Genomic DNA, 27,858 nt, shown 5'->3' with positions numbered 1-27,858 from the left:
ATATGTTGGAGCCAAACAAAAAGAGGTTTGAGAGATCCGAGAATGAGTTGAGCAACAATCTACCAGCAGGATCGGTTGTTCTTTCCAAAAAAAAAACAGCTTGCAATCATCCACATGGAGCGTCCCATGAGCCCTCCGCCGAAATGTGATCCGAACCGCACAATAACGAGTGCAGATGGTAACAACAGCTCAACAAAAGCAAATATGGCGGGCTCCCAGGAGGGGCGTTGCCGAAACCAATGAATTATCTTGAGATCTTTTTGGTTCTTTTGCTGCATAATTCTTATTTGTATATGCTACCCAATCTATTTTCTCGTTCTGTGATGAAGTTTGGGATTTGATCAATAAAGAGAGTTGTGTACTATAGTTGGGTTCAACCATGAAGTAAGCTACCGCATTGACAGAAAGTCAAAAAAGTTTGTATTGGTGTTGTTGCCTCTAGGGATCAAAAGATTGTTGCATAATTGTCCTTTTAACATAGGGTGAAACAATACATCATCTATTCAATGTGATCATACTTAATGCAACATTATGTGTTACTTAATACTTTGATATGCATGCTAGATAGCGGTCTTAGGTGGAGTATTAGCTATAGATGTCATTGGATAACGGTCTATGAATTTATGGATGTGATGCTCATATGTTGATTATGCCATGAAAATTCATATTTATAAATATTATAATTTAATTTTTTTACCACACCGTTGAGAATCTTATTGAGAGAGACCACTAGCGAACCTATCTTCCATATAGTTGCACCCACAATCAATGTTCTTCTAATTACTTGTTTTTACTTCCTCGCTTATTTTCATTAACTCTTTGGACATTTTGTGTTTTAGTTTCTTTTGTAACTAGCAAACATAGTGGGATTGACAACCTCGCTAGTCCCTGTAGGGGGCACAAGAAAGTTTGCTTTGTGCATGCAGCTACCAATCTTTGGTTAATGATGTAGCTCTCGTGGATTCGGTAACCTTGAGGTTACTCGAGGAAAATTGATGCTTGCTAGAAGCCCTTGCACTTGAGGGGCAACACCTTCCTTTTTTTTAGGAAAGCATGAGCTTTATAACTTAACCGTGCTGGCTAATATCAGCCAAAGCACAAGCAGCCACAGTGGCTGGTACATTAGACTCCCACTGCATACAGTGGTGCGGGTTACACAGACGACCCAAACTAGCGAGTTCGTGGGCTACCGAGTTGGCCGAACGACGACAAAAAAGAATTACATGAGATGAAAACCACATCTTGAGCTGGTACTTAGTGTCCTCAATAATGGCTGCATATGCCGAGGAGTCAGCCTTGCGCAGGTCCATGGCCTCCATGAGAAGTTGAGAGTCAGTCTCCAGAACCATTTTAACGATGCCCAGTTCAGCAGCAAAGGAAACTGCATGTGATAGAGCATAAGCTTCCGCAGCAAACGCATCCCGGACATTCTCCTGCCTCCCCACCCGGGCACCCACAATGTCACCCGAGGCCGTTCTCGCAACGACACCCCAGCCTACGAAATCTTCACCAGGCACAAAGGACCCATCAACATTTATCTTAATCATATCCCCCTCTGGTGGCCTCCATTTTCCCGGTGACGATTTTTTGGGTGGCTTCTGATATTCAAACATCGAGCATCTGGCCTTCCATGCTACAACTAAGGCTTCGAGAGGTAGCTCTCCCTCCCTTAGCTTGTTTCTGTTTGACCACCACAGCCACCAAAACATGATGATAAGGAGCCTCTTCTTCTCATCCAGTCTCCAAAGATAGTCAAACATTGCATGTACTGACGTAATATCCTCCAACTCCATTCTCTCCTTCTCCAGAGCCATGTCCCTCCAGCCTGGCTTTACCTGCTTGCACTTGATGAACAGGTGTGCGCCATCTTCATCCACACGCCCACAAAACAAGCACTTCGTGTCAGCTATGGGAATACCTATGTGCTCAATATTGGTGCGAAGGGCAAGCGACTCGTGTTTCATACGCCATGCGAACATCTGAATGTTCTTCGGGCATGGTAACTTCCATATCCTTTTCCATTGGTCGTCAGTGGTGCAATCCATGTTTCCGGCCGGCTCGGCACTCTGCCCCGTGCCTCCTCCATTCTGGTTACTAGTGATCTGTGCATGTAGCTTATATGCACTTTTAACCGAGTGTAGACCCTTCTTATCATATTGCCACGCTATGAAGTCTTGGACTCCTTCCCTCAGAGGAATCCTGAGGATATGTTGTGCGTCATCTGCCCAAAAGGTCTCCCAAACAAGCTGTTCATCCCACGTTCCTGTTGTTGGATCTATCAGGTCCTGAACTCGGTCCAGGAGATGTGCTCCTCTTGGTGTGATTACACGTCGAGACCACGGGCGCAGGATCCACGGGTCGGACCAGATGTTAACATCTGCCCCGTCACCGACACGCCAGATGTAGCCCTCCTTGAACAACTCGAGTCCATGCAGAAAACTGCGCCAAGCATAGGATATACCATCCTTCGGCACTTCTTCAAGGACATGCGTGTTGGGGAAGTACTTTGCTTTCAGCATCTTGGCACACAGTGTGTCAGGATTTTGGATAATCCTCCAGATTTGGCACGAGAGCATTGCAACATTGAAGCCATACATATCCCGAAAACCTAGCCCACCCCTTGCTTTTGATTCCGTCAGCTTCTGCCAGCTGATCCAGTGCATTGTGTGCTCTTTCTCCTGCTGACTCCACCAGTAATTTCCGATGAGAGCACTTAGTTCCTTGCAGAACGATTTTGTCAAGTAGAAGCAAGACATTGCAAAGGTTGGAATTGCTTGGGCCACGGTTGTAACGAGCGTTTCCTTGCCTGACTTCGCGATGAGTTTCTCTTTCCATCCATAAACCCGCCCTGCCATACCATTTTTCGCAAATGAAAACGCCTTCTTCCTAGATCGGCCGACATGCACGGGTAAGCCTAGGTATTTCTCATTCGAACTTTCACTCCTGATCTGTAGAGCCTCTTTCACCTCCTCTTTCACTTGTGATGGCGTGTTTGGACTAAACATGATGGCTGATTTTTCAGTGTTAATACATTGGCCGAAACAGTCCTCATATAGGTCTAGGATTTCCTTCAGAGCTGCCCCCTGCTCCTGGTTTGCTTTCAGAAGCAACACAGAATCGTCAGCGAAGAGAAGGTGGGAAACCACCGGTGCTACATTACAGATTTTTACTCCGCTAATTCTTCCAGTCCGTTCCGCATCATGGAGTAGAGCGGACAGCCCCTCCGCACAAATGACGAACAGATAAGGGGATGCCGGGTCTCCTTGCCATAGACCTCGAGAAGGGCAGAACTGTTGTGTCAACTCCCCGTTAACCTTGATTTGATAGCGAACTGAGGTGATGCACTTCATGATCAGCTGGACCCAGGCGCTGCTAAAACCCAGTTTAATGAGCATGGCCTGCACAAAGTTCCATTCGACGCGATCGTAGGCCTTGCTCATGTCCGCTTTAACTGCTGCCACCCCCTGCTTTCCCTGTTTCTTATTGAGGAGATAATGTGATAGCTCATATGCCACAAGGACGTTGTCCATGATTAATCTCCCCCGAACAAAAGGGCTTTGGTTCTCCAAAATGATACCTGGCAAGATCATCTTGAGCCTGTTTGCAATGACCTTTGACACAAGTTTGTAAATAACGTTACACAAACTGATCAGACGGAGATCTTTTATTCGATGTGGGTTCTTGAATTTTGGGATGAGCACAACCATCGTATCGTTCCATCCCTCAGGCATAGCCCCCCCCCCATTCAACACAGCCAGCACCTCCTCGATTACCTTATCACCCATAAAATGCCAATGGCGCTTGTACACAATCGATGGCATACCATCCGGGCCCGGCGCTTTGAGATCTCCAATATTATCCAATGCAGCTTTGACCTCCTCTCTTGTGAATTCAGCATCAAGTATATTCCTCATTTGCGGTGTGATCCGAGGGTCAACCTTTTCAATGAGTTCATTTATCCTGGATCCAGCCGAAGTGGTAAAAAGATCCTGAAAAAACAAACAAACATAGTCAGAGAGCCCTCCCCCTTCCTTCACCACCGAGCCGTCCTCCCTCCTCAACTCCTTTATTTTGTTAGTTTTCCTTCTAGCATTCGCCACTGCCATGAAATATTGAGTGCTTCTATTCCCATCCCGCAGCCAGGACACATGCGACCGCTGCCGCGCCTTGATATTCTTCTTCTCTTCAAGTTGTTCCACCACACACCTCAATCTGGCCTACTCCCGTATTTTGTACTCCGATACCGGGGCACACATACACTTCTCCAGATCACTCTTTGCTTTCCTCAGGCGCCCCTCAAGCTCCCCCACAACTTCTTTGTGCCACTTACTCATCCTTCCCGCCACACACCGCAAAGACTGGGATACTGTAGCCCCCTCATTCCTCATACCCTCCTCCCATGCTCCTTGAACTTCAGCGGCACAACCCTCCTCCTTCAGCCACCAAGCTTCAAACCTAAAACCCCTCGCCGCTTGCCCAGTCGATCTCCCTTCTCCCTGGGTGCATACAATCACCGGCCGGTGGTCCGAATGGCGAGGTGGTCCATTAATTACACTGTAATCTGGGAACCTTTGTCACCAAGCTGTGTTTGCCGTGGGGCAACACCTTCCTAGTAGAGAGGAAGCAAATGCAGACACCCTTGTTTAATTCGCATTGCCTAAATATGTCACATGTGTCTTTTGCCTCTCAATTCTCTTCACAACACTAGACCCACTAAAACATTCGCCAATCAACCCATATGGTGCACGTACACTATACATTGATGGGATAGATAACTGAAGTGAGATGCATTGAGTTGTGGACAGTTAAGACTGCAGTCGACAATACTACGTAAAACATGAAAGTATTAGTGAGGACTTTGCAACACAACATCAATTATGATTGAGATGGGATTATGATGATATTCTGGAACACCACATACACCAAGTGTGACATGGCCTTGAACTCACCCCCGTGGGTATCTGATGGCTGATGGTTCACTACAAGAAATATGTCAACTTATGACCTTCTGTCAGTGACCCACGAAGAATTGGTCATAAATTTATGACCATTTTAGACCAATTGGTCAAAAGCTGTTCAGGGGGCTTCAAACCCTAAACCATTGCGACCATTTTGGTCAGAAAGGTCGTAATTTCCTTACACGAAATGGTCACAAAGCAAACAGTGCTAGTCCGCTGCCTTATTTCTAGTTGTTAATGACCAATATAGATGGTCACAGCCTTGTAGATTGTGGTGGGTTGTGATGACTAGGCGCCATCTCATCAGTTTTGCCTATGTGTCATGTCCATGTGGCAGTTTTTGCCCTAGGTTGTGAAGCAACCTATATTTCTATCATTCCCAAAATTCCCAAAAAAATCTCATAAATTCTTTGGGTCATATCTTCATCAAATATGTAAAAATCCTTCCTTGCCTAGTTCAAAACTAATTCAACAATATTCATTTTCCTATTATGTTCACAACAACACTTTATGAAGGAAGTGCTATTTATATATTCTTGATTGCCCTACGAATTTTTGGGCACTCTTTCCTATCCAAATCATTACTGCATCACAAAATTCAGCTCCATTTGCCTAGCAAATCTTCCTCGGCAAATTTCCAAAGTTTTTGTCCACCTAGAAGCATTGTGAAGGAAGTACCTTTTTTATATCTCTAAATGACATGAAATTTATACAGTTTCTTCATATGCCCAAATTATCACCCTCCTCCAAATTTCAGCTCAGTCAAATCATCTATGTGAGCCCAGGTTCAATTTATATTTTATGGCCAAATTGGCACGTTGCAAAGCAAGTGTTATATAGACCCCTCCTATTACCCTTAAACTTTTCGGGCACTCTTCCATACCCAAATCATTGCCACATGATAATATTCAGCTCAATTTTCCTAGTAAATCTTTCTCGGGAAATTTCCAAAGTTTCTACCTCGAGAGAAGCTTTGTGAAGTAAGTACTAGCTAGGCTTACCCAAATGATTTGAAAATTGACCAGCGCATGACCATACCTAAGTAACTTACCTACACCAATTTTGAGCTCATTTCATTCATCCAATCTCTCTCACTAGTTTTCCCAAGTTTCTGTCCATAGAAGAGCATTGTGAAGGAAGTACTACTTTGGCATGTCCAAATGGTATCAATTTTCTACAATGCTTTCCTATGCCCAAATAACCATCCTCCACAAAATTTCAGCTCAATCCATTCATTATTTTGAGCCCAGCTTCAACATTCACATTTTTGTCCAGCGTGGTACTTTGCAAAGCAAGTACCACCTAGGATCCTCCTTTTGAGCTAAAAATTTGTGAAGACATTCTCCTTAGTAGATGATCATCCTCAGCCAAAACTCGCGCCCATTGTCCATGTGCATTTCCCGTACCTCTAATCAAACACTTGGCTGCTAATTCATGTTTGAGCATCGATCGGTCTTCTTGTGAGAATCTTATGTTGTAATTTTCTTCCTAGCACCAACCTGGGGAGTGCCCAACCCACTAGACATGCCTAAGCCGCCCAGAACACATGGCAACATTACGGTCACGCGGTGACCACGCGACGGGCATGCGAGTTTACGCGCTCTAGAGTTGGGGCCCTCGGCCACCGCCCAAACCTCGACGTATCGCCACCAAACCATGTATTTATGATTAAATAGGTCCTTATGTAACTAGAAATGATTTTTGGAAAAATAAATAGCAAACTATGAGGCAGCTGCAGTTCAAATTTGACCCGCTTCCTACTGAATCGGCGGAAATTTGTCTTTTTCACGAGAGGTGGATCAAATCTTTTTACACCCAACCATTTTGTCAATTGTGCATTGAATATGTCCTAGTATTTTAGAAAATTGATTTGTTCCAATTTTGCAACAATTATTTGGTAGTTCCTTCACAAAAAAACCTCCTTCCGGGCACTCGGAAAATGAAAAATAGTTTTTTCGTCCAAAGAAAATGGAAACTTCCTTATGCAACATTGTTTGCCATTCCAATATGCACCCTTGTGCACAACATGAGATCATTTGAACAAACTATGCCACGAATCTGGCCATAAGATTGATCATTTGGCTTGAAAGCCATTGATCTCCACACGTGATAACTCGTTTCTGAGAACACTTTTTAAAATAATTGCCTTATTACAAGTTTGTTGTTTTTCCTGGGAACTTGGCCACATATAATGACACAATGCGAAGGTTTCCCAATTTTTCGATTTTTTTGAATTTTTTATGCCCGTTTCAAAATGCGGTCAAAACGGCGGGCTTGACCGTTCCTAGCTAGTGGTTGAATCTTGGAAAACTTTTGGTGTTTCTCTGATTAAATAGATACTTATGTACCTAGAAATGATTTTTTTAAAAAATAAATAGCAAACTATGAGGCAGCTGCAGTTCAAATTTGACCCGCTTCCAGCTGAATCGGCGGAAATTTGTCTTTTTCACGAGAGGTGGATCAAAACTTTTTACACCCAACCATTTTGTCAATTGTGCATTGAATATGTCCTAGTATTTTAGAAAATTGATTTGGTCCAATTTTGCAACAATTATTTGGTAGTTCCTTCACAAAAAAACCTCCTTCTGGGCACTCGGAAAATGAAAAATGGTTTTTTCGTCCAAAGAAAATGAAAACTTCCTTAGGCAACATTGTTTGCCATTCCAATATGCACCCTTGTGCACAATATGAGATCATTTGAACAAACTATGCCACGAATCTGGCCATAAGATTGATCATTTGGCTTGAAAGCCATTGATCTCCACACGTGATAACTCGTTTCTGAGAACACTTTTTAAAAATAATTGCCGTATTACAAGTTTGTTATTTTTCCTGGGAACTTGGCCACATATAATGACACAATGCGAAGGTTTCCCAATTTTTTGATTTTTTTGAATTTTTTATGCCCGTTTCAAAATGCGGTCAAAACGGCGGGCTTGACCGTTCCTAGCTAGTGGTTGAATCTTGGAAAACTTTTGGTGTTTCTCTGATTAAATAGATACTTATGTACCTAGAAATGATTTTTTTTAAATAAATAGCAAACTACAAGGCAGGTACAGTTGAAATTTGACCCGCTTCCTGCTGAATCGGCGAGAATTTGTCTTTTTCACCAGAGGTGGATCAAGGCATTTGACACCTAACCATTTGGTCAATTGTGAATCAAATATGGCCTAGTATTTTATAAAATTGATTTGGTCCAATTTTGCAACAATTATTTGGTAGTTCCTTCACAAAAAAACCTCCTTTCGGGCACTCGAAAAATGGAAAATGGCTTTTTCGTCAAAAGAAAATGAAAACTTCCTTAGGCAACATTGTTTGCCATTCCAATATGCACCCTTGTGCATAATATGAGATCATTTGAACAAACTATGACATGAATGTGGCCATAAGATTGATCATTTGGCTTGAAAGCCATTGATCTCCACACGTGATAACTCGTTTCTGAGAACACTTTTTTAAAATAATTGCCGTATAACAAGTTTGTTATTTTTCCTGGGAACTTGGCCACATATAATGACACAATGCGAAGGTTTCCCAATTTTTCGATTTTTTTTGAATTTTTTATGCCCGTTTCAAAATGCGGTCAAAACGGCGGGTTTGACCGTTCCTAGCTAGTGGTTGAATCTTGGAAATTTTTTGATGTTTCTCTGATTAAATAGATACTTATGTATCTAGAAATGATTTTTGAAAAAAATAAAGAGCAAACTACAAGGCAGGTACAGTTGAAATTTGACCCGCTTCCTGCTGAATCGGCGAGAATTTGTCTTTTTCACCGGAGGTGGATCAAGGCATTTGACACCTAACCATTTGGTCAATTGTGAATCAAATATGGCCTAGTATTTTATAAAATTGATTTGGTCCAATTTTGCAACAATTATTTGGGAGGTCCTTCACAAAAAAAACTCCTTTTGGGCACTCGAAAAATGGAAAATGGCTTTTTCGTCCAAAGAAAATGAAAACTTCCTTAGGCAACATTGTTTGCCATTCCAATATGCACCCTTGTGCACAATATGAGATTATTTGAACAAACTATGCCATGAATGTGGCCATAAGATTGATCATTTGGCTTGAAAGCCATTGATCTCCACACGTGATAGCTCGTTTCTGAGAACACTTTTTTAAAATAATTGCCGTATTACAAGTTTGTTATTTTCCCTGGGAACTTGGCCACATATAATGACACAATGCGAAGGTTTTCCAATTTTTTGATTTTTTTTGAATTTTTTATGCCCGTTTCAAAATGCGGTCAAAACGGCGGGAATGACCGTTCCTAGCTAGTGGTTGAATCTTGGAATTTTATTGGTGTTTCTCTGATTAAATAGGTACTTATGTACCTAGAAATGATTTTTGTAAAAAATAAATAGCAAACTATGATGCAGCTGCAGTTCAAATTTGACCCGCTTCCTACAGAATCGGCGGAAATTTGTCTTTTTCACGAGAGGAGGATCAAAAATCTTTACACCCAACCATTTGGTCAATTGTGCATTAAATATGGCATAGCATTTTAGAAAAATGATTTGGTCCAATTTCGCAACAATTATTTGGTAGGTTCTTCACAAAAAAACCCCTTTTGGACACTCGAAAAATGAAAAATGGGCACTTGAAAAACCTCCTCGATTATTGACGAGAGGTGGATAGACAGCTATTGAGACAGAAGCATTTGGTCAATTGTACCTAAAATATGATCTAATATTATTGAAAAATAAAGTGGTGCCATTTTGCAACAAATATTGGTAGGTGCTTCAAAAAATATATACCATTTTCGACACTCCAAAGGTTGAAAATGTTTTTTTGCAAATAAAACTCATTTTTGAGATCAGTTTTTAAAGATATTTGTATTATTCCAGGTTTGTTATTTTTCTGAAAAACAAGTCTCACTTGTGACACGATGCTATTGTTCTTATTTTTTTTTTCTAATTCTATGATGTTATAAAATAGGTGACATGATTTAACATATTATTTAATTGATTACGACCAATTTAGATGGTTATAAAATCGTCAAAGTGTGTACTACATTGTGATTGGTGGAACCGTTTGTGGCACGGATCGATGAGATGGCAGACATCCTACCATCCATTGCTAGCAATCCAACGTCCATCCATCCGTCCATGCAAAGAAAGGAAAAAAACCCACCGCACCAAACCCTACACCTCTCTCACCTCTCGTCCCTTCCTTCCGCCCGCCGCCTCCCTCTCTCTGTCCCCGATCCAGATCGGCCTCTCCCTCACCCCTCGCGCCACGCCCTCCTTCCCTCGCGCTGGCACCGGCGGCGCCCTCCTTACTTTCTATCACCGGCGGCGCCCTCCTTCCTTTCTGTCACCGGCGGCACCCTCCTTCCCTCGCGCTGCACCCAAACCTCGCTCCCGCTCCGAGCTCTTCTTCCTCCGCCCACGCCCCCAACCCCACCCCCTTCTCCTTCCCTCAGATCTCGATCTGCCGCCGCCCCCAACCCCACCGCCACCGCCACCATCGACGACCCTCGCCATAGACGAGGTTGAGGCCGACCCAAGATCGAGCCCATGCCCAGAGCCGCCCCCAAGATTCGCAGGCAACCCCACGCCAACCAGGACCTCGATCTGGATCGAGCAGGCGCTCTCCACCGACGGGGCTTGGGCAGGCGAGCCAACCGCAGCGGATTCGGCCCTCAGCTCCTCCGGTGACCAGAAAGGCGCGGTGGAGGCTCGCGGAGCACGGGGACGTCGCTCGCCGCGCTCATCGCACCTCCATTCCCCTTCACCACCTTCCCTCCCTCCCTCTACACGCCCGTCTATATAAGGTACGCCTCCCTCTCCCCTCACCTCTCTCCCCGCACTTCCAGAAGTCGGGGTCTAGGGTTTGGTGCGCCGGTGCGCTGATGGATCTGTCGGGGTTGTTGGTGTGCTGCAGGAGGGCGGCCGGATGTCGGACGCGCCGGCGAGCCCGCCGGGCGGCGGCTTCGGCGGCGTCAGGGAGTAGGACAGGTTCCTGCCCATCGCCAACATCAGCAGCATCATGAAGAAGGCCATCCTGGCCAACGGCAAGATCGCCAAGGACGCCAAGGAGACCCTGCGGGAGTGCATCTCGGAGTTCATTGCTTCATCGCCAGCGAGTGAGTGCCTCTATTGACCGCTGCCGCTCTGTTTTGCCTACCCGAATCAAGTGTGGTCTGGTGCTGACCTGTCGCCATTTTGTCTTGTCTGTATTGTAGGGCGAGTGACAAGTGCCAGAGGGAGAAGTGCAAGACCATCAACATCGATGACCTGCTCTGGGCGATGGCCACGCTAGGCTTTCAGGAGTACATTGAGCCCCTCAAGGTTTATCTACAGAATTACAGAGAGGTGCATGCCCATTTAGCCATGTGGGATTTTTTTATCTGAACTAATTGGGGATGGATTAGTGCTTTGAGAGTTAGGTAGGTCCATGATAGTTTAATATGTTGCTGTTGTAGCCTGAAAAGCTCTGTTTGGCACTTTTGTTAGTCCTAGTTGGCAAATTTAAACACTCATGTTCAGCTTGGTGACTGATGAGACCCCACACTGCGTGGCACCAATCATCTTATTGTCCTTAGAACAAGTGTTGATTTATCCCTCCAATTACTACTGTCATTGAGATCTTCAATTCTTTTCTGTACTGTTTATTCAGATAACTGAATGATTTGAAGCACTAAGAATTGTCTCCGGAGTCCAACTATTAAACTGTTTAAGTAGCTACTGAATCTGCTTGCTTGGTTATGGCAGACATACATGTCTTACAAATTTGTTATTCTTGTTTGAGGCTAAGCTAGGCTACTGTTGTTCCAGCAAAAAACAGGGGAGCCGCTCTTTTTGTTCTTCACTAATAAATTCTTGTTTGAATGCATATCCGATCGATCCGCAAGAGGCTGTAGCTGACCCCCTCTCTCACCTCGCCTTATGGATGCAGATCCGTCGAGGGATACACCATCGCCGGTTGGGGAGCAGGATCTGGCGCTGGGGTTCAAGGTCAACGCCAAGGGCACTGCTGCTGCACGCCTTCATCAGCGTCAACACCTTCTTCAGTGAGACTGGTGCTGGGAAGCATGTCCCCCGTGCTGTTTTCGTTGATCTTGAGCTCATAGTGATTGATGAGGTGAGGACTGGCACTTCTTCAGTGAGATTGGTGCTGGGAAGCATGTACTACTTGTTGCAGCGTTACCCTTCTAAGTTTACCGGGCTCGATAAGGCATTAAGTGTCTTTAAGATTGCTGTTAGGACAATACTGCAATTCAGGTTGTGAGCATATCACTTATTCCTGAGCAGAATGGTAGTATTTGCTTTAAGCAGAGTAGAAAAATGTTCAGTGTTAATTTGTTGTGTATATACGAGTAGCTCAAAACTTGTTGCCAAAAATAGAATAACTCATGTCTTGCTTGAACTAGACAAGGAAGACCTAATCAAGCTAAGTCTGAGTGAGTGGTAAACAATATAGAGCTCGGACGCTAATCAAGCTGATTTAACTAGTAGATGTCTAGATTAAACCTGTCCATTATTAACCCCTGCTCCTTGATGATGTCGAGCTCCACATCCACAATATGTAAACGTGTCAACGTTAATATTGCACTAATCCTTACTGTTTTGTTGGCTTCAGTTAACTTTTTTCATATAATAAAAACGTGATCTCGTTATACAATTTTGGGTTCTGTCAATTAATAGTTTGGAAAGCCTACAAGCCCTCTTATAGTTAACTAAAAGGTTGTTGAACATTTTTAACAACTGACTGTTGGACATTCCCATGCTGTACATCATTGATTATGTACAACTTGGTACAAAATTGGCCTGATATTACTTTTATATCACAAAAGTAGGGAGGTTCCTGCTGCTTATTAGTATCAGCTTTGGATTATTACTGTGTTTGGTTCACCATTGTACTGATTATCTTGGTGAGCATTTTTTTAATAACTGGAATACATTGTCTGCTGGGAACTCTATTTACCTTTGCGTACTATTACAAATGTCTGTGAGGTTTCTTTGTGCTACTACTATAATTTCATTCATGATTTCTGCACATAGATTTCTCATCCTGCTATAAAATTGCTTGTGCCTGAATCTGTTTGTCGTTGCTAGTCAGAAGTCGATTATTACCGGTGTGTTCAGGATTCTATTTCTATAATCTAAAATATGTGTTAATTCTGATACAGCGTAAAGAGCTATGTGACCCCTCCTGGATGGGGCTTCGGTTGGACCTCTGATTGGGCTCCCCATAGACTTTGACCCAAGGTAAACACGAATTTGCTTTTATTGTTGCTGCACATGTCCCTGTCTTATAGAGAATAGTTTATGAGCAAACCCTGTGGTAACAAAACCATATGTCATGGGAGTGTGACACGTACTGTTTGTGAATGCCTGTGATTGGATTATTGGATATCTGCTGATTATATGTCCTTGTCCATCATTGTCTGGTTGTTCTTGCAAGCATTATTAGTTAGGTTGTGTAGGTGCCAAATTCTGCTTCTAGATTAGTCTATTGTACCTGGGCCCTTCGCGGTGGGGTTTGGACCCTGTGTCTGGGTTGTTGTTATTGAACTTTGGGCCTGAGCATGGACTTTTTGGGCCTACATTTTTGTTGGTGGTTCTGAATTTGTGTACCTACAGGTCTACAAAATTGATATGACTGATTGTTTTGTTACTTGGACAATAACTTGCTATTTATGTACCTATAGTTCTAGTTTATTGCTGCTCAATGCTCACATTCGTTTCTCATCCTTGCTATTTATGTTGGCTGACATAACTTGCCTATTGCTCTTATGCGACCAGCATCCTCGTGACAGGGTTTGTCGGAACCGCCATCGCTTTAGGGTGCTTCTCCGGCGCCGCCATCATCACCAAGCGCAGGGAGTACCTGTACCTCGGTGGCCTGACCTCTTCTGGCATGTCGATCCTTCGACATGAAACTGTATGCTCGGTTTCTTCTCTTCCTTTTGGTGCACATGCCATTACTGCATGGTGACCACGTAGGTAAAGCTTGCAAGTCGATGGCAATTAGAATTGGCGACTGGAAAGAAGCGCACACCTAGGTCGATCTATCTGCTGGTCGCTGCGAGCATTTTTTCTTCTAGTGTGGTCCAGGCCAATGGCAGCATGCATACATTTATATTTACTGGAAATGCATGCATTTCTTTAAATGCATGACAAACAAAAGTCGTTGCTGCTGCTAGGATAGGACATAGCAGTAGCTTGCTGGCTAGCTAGTGTATGTTGAATTGTTGATCAACTCGCCTTTGGGCTGGCTGCTAGTACACCTACGTATAGCTACCTAGGTAGGAGTAGCTATGTGGCGCATGTAGTGGATTATTAAAATATTACAATCTCTTGATCAGCAATGAAAAGCATCGAGATGCAGCTTTATACTGGCATGCAAGCGTATGCATGCAGCATGCTGTGTATGTGCACACTTGTGTACATCGGTAGCAACAATATGCAGTGATGGTGCCAACTATATGGATGAAGCTTATAAACCAAGCATGCATGCACAGTAGTGATGGTTTTGCTAGTAAAAATATACCAGCACTTACATAGTATACACTGGGTGCCAACATTTGTGATTCCTGTCAATATGGTCTGACCAACTGTGCTTAATGGTGTTGTGTCCTCTTGCAGCTCAAGAACGCAGGTGACAAGAAGAGGAAGAGGATGTCCTGAACGTTTCTCCCGCACATCGTAGATACCACCATCGCGGCCTCGTAGGAATTAAGCTGGCGATGTGCCACCCTTGTGTATCTGTTTTTGATTGTATGTGGAAGTTGGACGTGCATACGTGTATTTGCTCTTGTGAGTATTTGACTGGATGATCTTTGGATTTAATCAGTTAATAGAAAGATTTATTGATATTTTGTTGTTCAAATGTGTAAATTGAAATCTGTGAATGAAAAATACTAAATGTTCTACTTGACAAAATAATATTTGGGCTCTAAAAAGGCTGCGACCCAAACTATAATGGATCAGAACCTTGTGCATTTCTGAAAAACCAGAAAAATAGGCTTAATGAAATGGTCCTAAAAAAGGCCATGGCCCAAAATAAAAAAGGCCAAATTGTTGGGCCAGGCCCATGTAGCTAGAGAAAATTAATAGAGAAAATATACAGTAAAAAGGCCGAATTGTTGGGCTAGGCCCATGTAGAAAATCGAATTGGACCGGGCTGAATCTTGTGCCACGTCAGATTGCCACGCTAGATGCCTACGTGGCCTGGGGAGGTTGCTACTGACCAAAACAGAGCAATAGGCTTATTTTGGTCATAAACGTTTGCGACCATTCTAGAAGAAAGGTCGCTATAGTCAGTTTACGACGCCCAGCTTTTAACCTTATGTTTTTGGTCACAAAAAGGTCATAAATGGAAATTTGTGACCATTCAGTGACCAATAGTGGTGGTCATAAGTTGACATATTTCTTGTAGTGGTTGATAGCGATGGGTCCGTAAATAGAGGCGGTCCATAGGTCGTGCAAACAAGGTGAGCTCCTGTTCACACTAATACGTGTATTAACTGCTATCTCTACTCTTATAAAAAACAGAGTTGGTAATGATGATGTGCATGTCATCCTGCAATATAGGTCATCCGATTTATATCTAATGGATAGGAAGGAAACTATGGCAATTTTGCAAAAAGATACCCACACCCCTCTCCACATTTGCAAATAAGGCCTTCCCTCGTTCATCCTTTTCTCTCACAAGATAAACTACTCATACATATGCATCTTCATGTTCCATGCAACGCATGGGAATCTTGCTAGTTACTTATAAAAACCTAGTATATACAACATTATGTCCAATTTTCCTTAGTATTTCTGTATCACAAACGAATAACATGCACCATAGAAAAACAACTGAATTTCATATATGGAGGTTAGTATAGTTAGGTTGATAACCTCTCTATGATGGATGCTCTAAAGTGCGATGAATGTTCTACATGTTGTACTAAAGGCTATTTTAGCTGGAGTGATTCTGTTTTAGTACCAAATATAGAGCGCATGCATGTATCAATTGATTGTTGAACTCATTATAATATGTAGAAACATTTGACCCAAAAAATAATGATAAAGAGCAGCATGTTTATGATTTGGTGACAATCTCACATTTAACATTTTTATTCCTGTAGACCTAACTATAAACTAGAAAGTGTTGTGAGGATATTTATGAGACTATACAATTTAGAGATTTTTACAAAGATATTTGAAAATACACATAAATATTTTGTTGTCTAATATATAGACACACACACACACACACACTATGTTCATGACAGTACTACGATTAATCCATGAAAGCATGCCTTTTGAGGGTTTTTTTATCTCACATGTATGTGGATTAGGTTGGAATATCTCTCCAAGGTGCAATGTACCGAAAAGCAAAAGAAAATTAATTGGCACTACAAACACGATTCAAAATTAGCACAATGCAAGCACATTTGTCATTGATAGATAGTACAGTTTTGTCATCAAAACACTATTACAAATATATCAGTATTATCTGCTGATTTATTATCATGATTAAGTAATCACAAAAATATGATCTGCAATTTTAGTTTGGTAGAAATGACTTATATAAATATAAAAGATTAGCATAAATATATAATTACTTTACTTTTATTTTTACTTGCACCAGTACCCAAATTTTTATTGAAATTAGTCTAGCGGTAAACAAAGTTCCTTGGGTCTTGTGGACGATGATGGTGCCAAAGTGCTTGCTGAGGTATGACCGGGGCCTATTTCCTGGGCCCAACTGCCCTGGTACTTGGTCCTGGTGCTCCAAGGGAGTAGGGGCGCTGCAACCAACGGTTGTCTCAGTGGTGGTGCTAACGATGGGCATGGCGATGGTGGAGTCCACCACCAGGACCATAGCGACGACAGGGTACCGTATGGTGCCCTGCGGTGGCGGGCGCTACCGTTCCTGTCCAGGTGACATTGATGGCGGCGACCGAAATTCTGGTGGCGAGCAGCAGTCAAACCAGAGGTCCGGCTATAGGAAAATGGAAACGATATGCTGCCTAGCCACAAATCTAGCAAAGGCAAAAGCACAGTCTGGCAAGAATGTCATCATTTATCACATTTCTTCTTCTTGGCATGTTCTCTCAGTTTTGAAGCAATGTGTGCTGATATAATGGAAAGAAAAGAACAAAATTGAAGTGAATAGAGCAATTTTTCAATGATGTTGAGTTCACGTATTTATATGGCCTGAACAGGTAGGTGCTTACATTGTTGTTTACAAATGACTCGTCCCGTTCGAGAAAGACATGGCAACGGTTCGCTATGTACAGCGTTTGGACAACACTAGGATCCTGACCACACACATACTTTTCTGCTAGTAGGATCACATTGTGGATTTGGTTATCATATATTCCCCTATATATGTGGAGTAATCTGAACAGGTGCTTACATTTTAGGATGTATTTATCATATCTTCTTTGTTGAATTTGTGAGGCATTTTAAAGCATTACTATGAGGTTTTGAATTATCCTCGGTTTCCAAATAAAACAACTAGTGAAATGCACTGGTCATGATGCATGATCAACTTCTAACTACTATTTGCTAAACCAGGTTGTGACATCTTCCAAGCCCACTACTTCACATCTTGCCCCTCTCTTCTTCCTCTTCCTGATCACCATCATCAAATTCATGATCATTACTATCATCAGTGTTAACGTCATCATTTTTTTAGAAACACAGTACAAATGCAGAAGCTTACATACACGCACGCACTACTAGGAAAACCCTAGTAGTAGCGCTTGTTTTATAGCTAGCAGTAGCGCTTGTACAAGCGCTATCACTAAGGCGCTACAGCTAACTAGTAGCAGTAGCGTTGGAAAGGGAGCGCTACTGCTATAACTAGTTAGCAGTAGCGTTTTTTTGGGAAAGCGCTACTGATAGTAGTAAGTAGCAGTAGCGTTTCTTCTGAAAAGCGCTGCTGCTAACTTTTCCTGTATTTTAAAAATACGGCTTATTTTCATTGTGGTTTTATATATAGTACTCTCATCATATGATTTTATGACCATAATTAGTTATTATATACTAGCACATATGTCCATGCGTTGCAATGGGAAAAATTGATGTTTTGCACAAGCATAATGTCCCACAACATTGGATTCATTCTGAAGAACATGTTGCAACGCAGTATTGTCCTTCTACAAAATGAACATAAAAAAATACGTTGCAATTTAGTCGTGTTCATATTTTCTTTGTGGGGCGTAATGTCCCACTGATTTCATTTAAATACAATCCTTTTTAATGGCATTTAAGTATGATCCTTTCATTAATTACCATGAAGTCCTCACCCTTTTAGTCGGGAATCAAATCCTTTCTTTTCTAATTTAGTAGCCCCAACGCATTAAGGCCTATAGATCCTTTCTTTTAATTATCCTACCTTTTTTACCTCAAATCCTTCATGTAGAATTTATTAAGACCACAATTTTTCTAATAATTATTCCACCGATTTACCCATAATCCTTTCTTTAATTAGCCACATTCGTTTAAATATTATATTTAAGCCCACAATCCTTCCTTTATTAGCTCATTCGCTTAATTAGCTCTCCCTAAACATGAGCCTTAGACCTCACCCTTCCCCATCTACAGGAACGAAGGGCGATTTGTGCGAACCCTGGGCTCTCCACCTCACCGTTGCCGAATCGACGGCTCCCTCGCCCTCCGCCGGACGCTTCGGCGGCGGGAGGACGGGGGAGGCCCGATTTGCAGCGTGTACATAGTGTAGGAGTGCCTAGGGAGCCAGCCGGTGGCGTCATGGAGGCGGCGGTGCGACTGGATTGGCTTTTTGCAGGTGTTGGTCACTAGTAGAAAAAGGGTCAAATGTGAAGCACATTAGTGCCGGTTTGAATTTGAGCCGGCAGTAATGTGTCCATTAGTGCCGGTTCCAACGGCTAGGCGGTCGGACATCATTAGTACCGGTTCGTGGTGAACCTTTAGCACCGGTTCGTGCCACGAACCGGTACTAAAGTGAGTGGTGGCAGGATGTTGTCAGTCCGGGGCCCCTCCAGCACCTTTAGTACCAGGTCGTATCACGAACCGGTACTAAAGGTCGTCCTACATAGACCCTTCGTCCACCCGAGCTCGCTCTGTTCTTCCCCTTTCCCTTCTCATCTCTGTTCTTTTCCCTCTTCCTCTCAAGTTCATCACACATTTTGCCCAAAATTTGTCAAGATTTGAAGGCCCCCATCCATTCAAATGATCACAAAGGTTAGCAACTTTGTCCTTTCATCTCTCATTGCTAGATTAGCTCGTGTAATGCTTTATATAGTGATCGATTTTTGAGTTTAGTAATTTGGGAGGAATTATATATATGTGCTAGTATTTGATTTATATGCAATTTGAGGTCAAAAAAACACTTAGTTTGCATATGTAGGTGTGGTTTACTTAGTGCCTTCTAAATCTCCGTCGTAACCACCGTCGATCGCCTGCAACGTCCCGTCGCCGGCACCACCTTGTGGTGAGCCTCTTGTTCATGAAGTTTTATATAAAAAATTGATGTTTGTGTGATTTGGATATATAGTTACTCGTATAATTATCCTACCCATACGTTATTTGTTATACATAGTGCCATGGTTTTGATATCCGTCCCCGTCGGCCCTCGTCTGGGTTATGATTCGGATGTGGTATATTCTCTTTTAAAACTATTCATTGCATTTCATGTTTATGACAAATTATGCCCATCAAGTTGACATAGATATTTGTATGTAGGAGGTAGTTGAACCAAAAATTCCAACCGACCCTATTGTCGAGAGGTTAAATTTAGTTGAAAGAGAAAACGAGGATTTGAAGGAAAAATTGAAAAGAATTGAGGGGGAGAAGATGGAATTGGAGTTGCATGTTGCCGATGTCATCGATGATCACAAGATTAAGATGGAGAAAATGCGCTTGAAGATTAGAAAGATTAGAAAATATGCCATTCATAGTGAGGCTTGGTATCATTATGCTGTTGGATCAATTGTTACCTTAGTTGCGATCTTGATCGCATTTGTTGTTACATTTAAATTCTTTAGTTAGAGAGTTATTTGTTTGTTGCATTTAAGTGTTGTATGATCTTTATGTATGAACTTTATGTATTGTATTAATTTGGTGTTTCCGGTGCTGTGTATTGAAGATGAGCCGGCAATGGATGTACGATGACCGATGCGCTCCCGAGTTCATTAATGGTGTGCGTACTTTTTTGCTTGCGGTTGAGGCAAACAAGCGGGTGGGTGATTTTATGCCTTGTCCATGTGCTGGCTGTAAGAATGGTCACAATTACTCTACGTCGAGAACCATTCACGTTCACCTGTTTGAGTCCGGTTTCATGCCCCACTATAATGTTTGGACCAAGCATGGAGAAAGAGGGGTTATGATGGAAGACAATGAAGAAGAAGAGGACGATGACAGCTATCCTGGCCATGGGTTCCCTGAATACGATGATACAACAATGAGGGAAGAAGCTGAGCCGGTAATGCGGGAAGAAGCTGAGCCGGCAATGCGGGAATAAGCTGAAGAAGAAGCATCGGATGAGCCTGTTGATGATCTAGGTCGGGCCATTGCCGATGCAAAGAGAAACTGCGCAAGTGATTTGGAGAAGAAGAAGTTGTAGTGCATGTTAGAGGATCACAAAAAATTGTTGTACCCGAATTGCGTAGGTGACAAGAAAAAGCTGGGCACCACACTAGAATTGCTACAATGGAAGGCAGAGAATGGTGTATCTGACAAGGGATTTGGAAAGTTGCTGGTAATGATAAAGAATATGCTTCCAAAGGACAACGAATTTCCCGAAAGTACATACGAAGCAAAGAAGGCTGTCTGCCCTCTAGGGTTAGAGGTGCAGAAGATACATGCATGCCTGAATGATTTCATCCTCTACCGCGGTGAGTACGAGGATTTGAACGCTTGCCCGGTATGCGGTGCATTGCGCTATAAGATCAGCCATGATGACCCTGGTGATGTCGAGCGCGAGCGCCCCAGGAAGAAGATTCCTGCCAAGGTGATGTGGTATGCTCCTATAATACCACGGTTGAGACGTTTGTTCCAAAATAAAGAGCATGCCAAGGCGATGCGATGGCACAAAGAAGACCGTAAGAAAGACGAAAAGTTGAGAGTACCCGTTGACGGGTCGCAGTGGAGAAAAATTGAAAGAAAGTACGGGAAGGAGTTTGCAGATGACGCAAGGAATGTATGGTTTGGTCTAAGCGCAGATGGCATTAATCCTTTTGGGGAGCAGAGCAGCAACCATAGCACCTGGCATGTGACTCTATGTTTGTATAACCTTCCTCCTTGGTTGTGCATGAAGCGGAAGTTCATTATGATGCCAGTGCTCATCCAAGGCCCTAAGCAACCTGGCAACGACATTGATGTGTACCTAAGGCCATTAGTTGAAGAACTCTTACAACTGTGGAATGGAACAGGTGTACGTGTGTGGGATGAGCACATGGGGGAAGAATTTGACCTAAAGGCGTTGCTGTTCGTGACCATCAATGATTGGCCTGCTCTCAGTAACCTTTCAGGACAGAAAAACAAGGGATACCGCGCATGCATGCACTGTTTGGACGATACCGACAGTATATATTTGGCTAATTGTAAGAAGAATTTGTACCTGGGACATCATCGATTTCTTCCGAGCAGGCATCCCGTAAGAAAGAAAGGCAAGCATTTCAAAGGTGAGGCGGATCACCGGACGAAGCCTCGCCACCGTATTGGTGCTGATGTACATGAGATGTTCAAGGATTTGAAGGTGGTCTTTGGAAAGGGTCCTTGTGGGAGTCTTGGATTAGGGGGTCTCCATTGGCCGGACTGTTAGACTATGAAGATACAAAACTGAAGACTTCGTCTCGTGTCCGGATGGGACTCTACTTGGCATGGAAGGCAAGCTAGGCAATACGGATATGGGTATCTCCTCCTTTGTAACCGACCTTGTGTAACCCTAACCCTCTCCGGTGTCTATATAAACCGAAGGGTTTTAGTCCGTAGGACAACAATCACAACATACAATCATACCATAGGCTAGCTTCTAGGGTTTAGCCTCTCTGATCTCGTGGTAGATCTACTCTTGTACTACCCATATCATCAATATTAATCAAGTAGGACGTAGGGTTTTACCTCCATCAAGAGGGCCCGAACCTGGGTAAAACATCGTGTCCCCTGCCTCTCGTTACCATCCGGCCTAGACGCACAGTTCGGGACCCCCTACCCGAGATCCGCCGGTTTTGACACCGACATTGGTGCTTTCACTGAGAGTTCCTCTGTGTCGTCGCTGTTAGGCTTGATGGCTCCTACTATCATCGATAGTGATGCGGTCCAGGGTGAGACTTTTCTCCCCGGACAGATCTTCGTATTCGGCGGCTTTGCACTACGGGCTAATTCGCTTGGCCATCTGGAGCAGATTGAAAGCTACGCCCCTGGCTGTCAGGTCAGATTTGGAAGTTTGAACTACACGGCCGACATCCGCAGAGACTTGATCTTCGACGGATTCGAGCCACAGCCGGGCGCGCCGCACTGTCACGATGGATATGACCTAGCTCTGCCGCCGAACAGTACCCCAGAGGCCGTGCCCGCATCAGCTCCGACCCTTAGCTCGGAGCCAACTGCGCCAATCGAGGACGGGTGGTTAGACACCGCCTCAGGGGCTGCAGTCTCAACGGCGATCGAGCTGAACACCAGCATAATCCTCTGCTCAGCCCGTGACTCCAAGGTGCCGGACTCTTTTTCTAACTCCGAACCGCCCGCGCCCCTGCCAATCGAATCCGATTGGGCGCCGATCATGGAATTCACCACCGCGGATATCTTTCTGCACTCGCCCTTCGGCGACATTCTGAATTCACTAAGGTCTCTCTCTTTGTCAGGAGAGCCCTGGCCGGATTATGGCCAACATGATTGGGATGCAGACGATGAAGAAATTTGATGCCCACCCACACCCACTTAATAGCCACTGTCGATGACGCAACCGACATGCTCTACTTCGACTCCGAAGACATCGACGGTATGGACGACGATGCGGGAGGCGAAGAGGAACCACCGCCCACAGGGCGCTGGACGTCCACCTCATCATATGATGTATACATGGTGGACACACCAAAAGAAGACGACGACGAGGAACGGAAGGACGCACTGAAGGCTTGTTCCCTCGAGAAGCAGTCAAAGCGGCGGCGCAAGCGCCGCCCCAAATCCCGTCTTGGCAGAAATAACGATCATACAGACCCATCGTTGGAGCAGGGTGAACCACCGCCGGACCACGGCAATACGGAGAATCAAACCGAACAAACCAATTCTGTCAAAGATAATAGTCCGGACGACATAACGCCGGACAGGCACCCGGAGCAGCAGAATGCCCGTCAAAGGCTTGCTGCCACCGTGAGGAGTCCGAAAAAGCAGAAGCAAAGGCTCAAGGCTGCGCAGGACACACTCCAAATCAGATGGAGTAAAGTACTCAACACAGCAGCGAAGTACGGCGGCAATCGCCCCACCAAGAGCTACCCAAAGTGGAAGTTGCTACCTGAATTCGCTGAGGAGGCCTCAGACCCCCCACAACTAAAAATTAAAACAGCCATCTGGCCGGATAGACGACCTCACGGCCAACATAAAGCGGCAAGCAACGCTGCACATAAGCCAATACGCGGTCTACGCGAGGGCTCGCATCAAAAGGAGGGCGAAACCAGATCCATCTACAGACTACGCAAGCGCGCTCCAGCATACGATGCAACACAACAAACATCCGAACAACGCGGTACACCCAGATATAGGGGTGCCGCACACCCCCTATGTTTCACCGATGAGGTGTTGGACCATGAATTTCCAGTGGGATTCAAACCCGTAAACATAGAGGCATACGATGGAACAACAGACCCTGGGGTCTGGATTGAGGACTATATCCTCCATATCCACATGGCTCGGGGAGATGATCTCCACGCCATTAAGTATTTACCCCTGAAACTCAAAGGTCCAGCTCGGCACTGGCTTAAGAGCCTCCCCGAAAGCTCCATTGGAAGTTGGGAAGAGCTCGAAGACGCCTTTCGGGCAAATTTTCAAGGGACTTATGTCCGACCTCCGGACGCGGATGATTTGAGTCATATAACTCAACAGCCCGGAGAGTCAGCCCGAAAGCTTTGGAACAGGTTTCTTACTAAAAAGAACCAAATTATCGACTGTCCAGACGCCGAAGCCTTGGCAGCTTTTAAGCATAGCGTCCGTGATGAATGGCTTGCCAGACACCTCAGCCAAGAAAAGCCGAGAACAATGGCAGCATTAACAAGCCTCATGACCCGCTTTTGCGCGGGTGAGGATAGCTGGCTAGCCAGGTGCAGCACCAGCAACCCCAGTACATCCGAAGTTAGAGATGGAAAAGGGAAATCACGGCGCAACAGCAATAACAAACGTTGGAATAAAGAAGACAGCACGAAGAGCACGGCAGTAAACGCCGGATTCAAAAGCTCTCGGCCAGGTCAGCAAAAGCCGCCCTCTAAAGGCGCCAGAGACGAACTGTCCAGCCTAAACAAAATTCTGGACCAAATATGTCAGATCCATAGCACCCCTGGTAAACCCGCTAATCATACCCATAGAGAAAGTTGGGTCTTCAAGCAGTCCGGCAAGCTCAACGCCGTACACAACGGGGAGGATACACCAAGCGAAGACGAGGATGAGCCTCTTAAGCAAGACACTGGGGAACAAAAGAAATTTCCACCAGAAGTCAAAACAGAAAACGTGTTACACGTGATCAAGGGGAGAAACAAAACGGCCCTCCCAGAAAAATATGCCCAAGGGCCTATCACCGCGGAGTCCTGCCACTGGTCGTCTCAACCGATCACTTTCGACCATCGTGATTACTCAGCAAGTATCTGGCGTGCAGGATGGGCTGCCCTGGTATTAGACCCAATAATCGACGGATACCACTTCACACGAGTCCTGATGGACGGTGGCAGCAGTCTCAACCTGATATACCAGGATACAATCCGCGAAATGGGGATAGACCCAACGAAAATTTGCCATAGCACTACTACCTCTAAAGGAGTAACGCCAGGCCCAGGGGCTCATTGCACGGGCTCCCTGCTACTAAAGGTTATATTCGGCTTCCCCGATAACTTCCGTAGCGAACATTTAACCTTCCACATCGCTCCGTTCCAAAGTGGCTATCAAGCACTACTTGTACGCGAAGCTTTTGCTCGCTTTAATGCAATACCACATTACGCTTCCCTGACGCTCAAGATGCCCTGTCCATGTGGCATCATTACAGTGAACGGAAGTATTGAGCGATCCTTGCGCGCCGAAGAGAATGTGACTGCCTTGGCAGCCACACACTAAAAACGGCCTCGCCAACTAAAGTATTTGATAGGTCGTCAAGACCACGGACGCGGTTAGACGAGTCCAGCGCTGCTATATGTAATTCATACCGGATTGATGGCCACACCCCTATTACAAATACAAGGGGCCCAACGCACGCAGACAAGTGGCAATTTATACTCATTTCTAGTTATACATGGTTTCTTTAAAAATTATCTTTCTACACGACAACTTTTTCACCTAAATTCCTCTCTTTTACAGATGACCATCGTGCTACACCCGTCCAGGATACGGCACAACGGACACACAGGCACAGACGTGCAGAAGGGACCCATTCCAAGGATTCTTTTTAGATTAAGACCCTGCGTAAACCTTTTTTACTGTCTCTTGTTGATACACATCCATCGAATTCTCAGCACAATTGGGAAGGATGCTGACGTCTTGGCATGTGGCCACGTCAGAATAATGCACGTACCTGGACAAAAGGGGCTTCTTACAAAGGGCACTATTTAGGCCCGGTTTATACCATAAAGACCGAACACCTTAGGGAGTGTTCAGCGTCGCGAGTTTGGCCTTATATGCATCAGCTCCGAATCATTGTCTTTGGTCAAATGTTGGGTTTGCCCGGCTCCTGTGTTTTGGTGCCTTACGTTCCGCTTTATCGGCTAAGGCAGCACCAGGAGAACTACTGCGATTGTGCCCTGGTTCATCCAGACAAGCACCTCAGTAGAGAAAGCCAAAAACTGACTGTCATGATATAGCGTGAGACTGTTCAACCACTCGATGACCTATCGGAATGTTAGAATTCCTCCGCCTTAACGAAGGGCCGTTTTCCGGCCAGGCATGTACGCACCCCGAGATTGGGAGAGTGCGGAGCCACTAGGGGCTATCTAGTAGCCCCACTGTCAAACTCCTATGGCTAAGTGAAAGTGTTAAAGCATTATAGTCCGGTTGCCTCGTTCGCTACGCTATCACCTCCTTAATAGGACCAAGACGTTGGGTTAAGTGTGAACACGTGTTTTTCGCGAGCACCTCCGCATTATATGTGTGGGGGTTGAAGCCGACGGCTGCAATCTTTCAGGTTATACACATGTATACATAAACGGCCGCACAGGAGGCATCATACTACTTTCAGGCAAAAGTATAAACATAGCCTTATAAAATTTCATAAAAGCATTGTGTTTACAATGAGAATACATATCACTCAAATATAATATTCTTCGAGCACTGGGCCTCTATCAAATGAGCACCCTCGAGAACCTCCTCGAAATAGTGCTCGGCAGCCACTCGGCCTATGGTCGAACCCTGCGCCACAACAGTGGTAGCGTCCATCTCCGCCCAGTATGCTTTAACACGGGCAAGGGCCATCCGCGAGCCTTCTATGCACGCCGACCTCTTCATCGCATTAATGCGTGGCACTGCACCAAGGAACCGTTGCACTAAACTGAAATAGCTGTTCGGCTTTGGCTTTTCCGGCCATAGCTGATCCACGACAGACCTCATGGCTAGTCCGGACAACCTATTTAGTTCGGCCCATTTGGCTAGCTGATCAGTCAATGGAAGCGGATGCTCTGGAACGTTGAATTGCGACCAGAACAGATTGTCCACTTCACGATCCGTTTGACCTTGGAAGTATTTGGCCGCATCGGCAGTGCTCGCCGCCAAGTCCATATACGCATCTGCTGAACTCCACAACTGATCCAGAGGGGCATACCGTGGATCTCCGAACTTCCTCCTTAGCATGAAGGGCTTCCCAGCCGCAATATCCCGGCTTCCCGCAGCTCCTCCTTCTTCGCTCTCATAGCAGAGCGGGTGTCTTTGTCCGCCATCGTGTCCTTCTCAAGGTCCGTTGCCTTCGCTCAGTTTTCTTTTTCAAGGAGCCGGCAACGGTCGGCAGTGTCTTTTAATTCTACGGCCATCTTGGCCATCTTCTCTTGACTCTCGCAATGTGCGGCCTTCTCGGCTTTCAACTCTTCGACCGCCTTCAAAGCAGCCACATTACTAATCCTCGCTTGTTCCTTGGCTCGGGCAAGTTCTGCCCGCAAGGTTTCCACGGTGGCAGCTCCATCTGCAGTCACAACATATTAAAGATACTGGCATCATGCTTCTCTTACTATGTGGCGTTCACCAGATAATAACACTTACCCTGTGCCTCGTCAAGCCTCTTGTTAACAAGCTCGATGTCGGCGTCTGCCGCATCCAGTTTCTGTTTTAATTTAGCAAACTCACTAGTCCGGCCAGCCACCGGAGCTTCCACCACCTGCACATAAGGGCAGTATGGTTATTGCCTGGGACTATGATCCTCTGTTCGCCGTCGTTCTCGACGACAACCAGAGTCTCAGGGGCTACTATCTACACAGGGCACACCTAACATGTGCGGTACTATCACATATTATCTCACGTACCTCAAAGCCTATCAGTAGACTTATAAAGGCTTCATGTAATCCGCTTTCGGCGGACGAAATTCTCTCCATCATCGTACCCATCAGCGTACGGTGTTCTTCTGAGATGGCCGCTCGCCCCACCAGCTCCCTCAGAATGTCCGACCGCATACCAGACGGTGCCGGACTCTTTTGTTTGCTCTCTTCGGGAGCCGGACGCTGGGGACTTCGAGGGTCTATGGGATTCTCTTCTGGCCTCACCATATCCGAAGAGGCCCTCTATGACGACAC

At 44.8% G+C, this 27,858-nt stretch overlaps 1 protein-coding gene across 1 annotated transcript; it reads right to left on the bottom strand.

Annotated features, from left to right (window-relative positions):
- Positions 1-1,067: 1,067 nt before the first annotated feature.
- Positions 1,068-3,914, bottom strand: LOC147977981 (uncharacterized). Its single transcript, XM_087514612.1, has 3 exons — positions 3,774-3,914; positions 1,224-3,611; positions 1,068-1,133 (listed from the first exon to the last, which is right to left on the bottom strand). Exons 1-3 carry the CDS (start codon positions 3,912-3,914, stop codon positions 1,068-1,070), a joined length of 2,595 nt encoding a protein of 864 aa, XP_087370738.1.
- Positions 3,915-27,858: the final 23,944 nt, after the last annotated feature.

The sequence above is a fragment of the Triticum urartu genome, chromosome 3A (genome assembly GCF_056163025.1).
Source record: "Triticum urartu cultivar PI428250 chromosome 3A, HENAU_Tu73, whole genome shotgun sequence".
In the NCBI taxonomy this organism is placed as follows: Eukaryota; Viridiplantae; Streptophyta; class Magnoliopsida; order Poales; family Poaceae; genus Triticum; species Triticum urartu.
This window is presented reverse-complemented; position numbering and strand designations above follow the sequence as displayed.

Excerpts from the sequence above, each read along its gene's own strand:
- LOC147977981 (XM_087514612.1), bottom strand. The coding sequence starts at position 3,914 with ATGAGGAATATACTTGATGCTGAATTCACAAGAGAGGAGGTCAAAGCT. Across the intron at positions 3,612-3,773 it reads GGCATTTTATGGGTGATAAG|GTCATTGCAAACAGGCTCAA; the intron begins GTAATCGAGGAG and ends CTTGTGTCAAAG. Across the intron at positions 1,134-1,223 it reads AGATGTGGTTTTCATCTCAT|TGGGAGTCTAATGTACCAGC; the intron begins GTAATTCTTTTT and ends CACTGTATGCAG.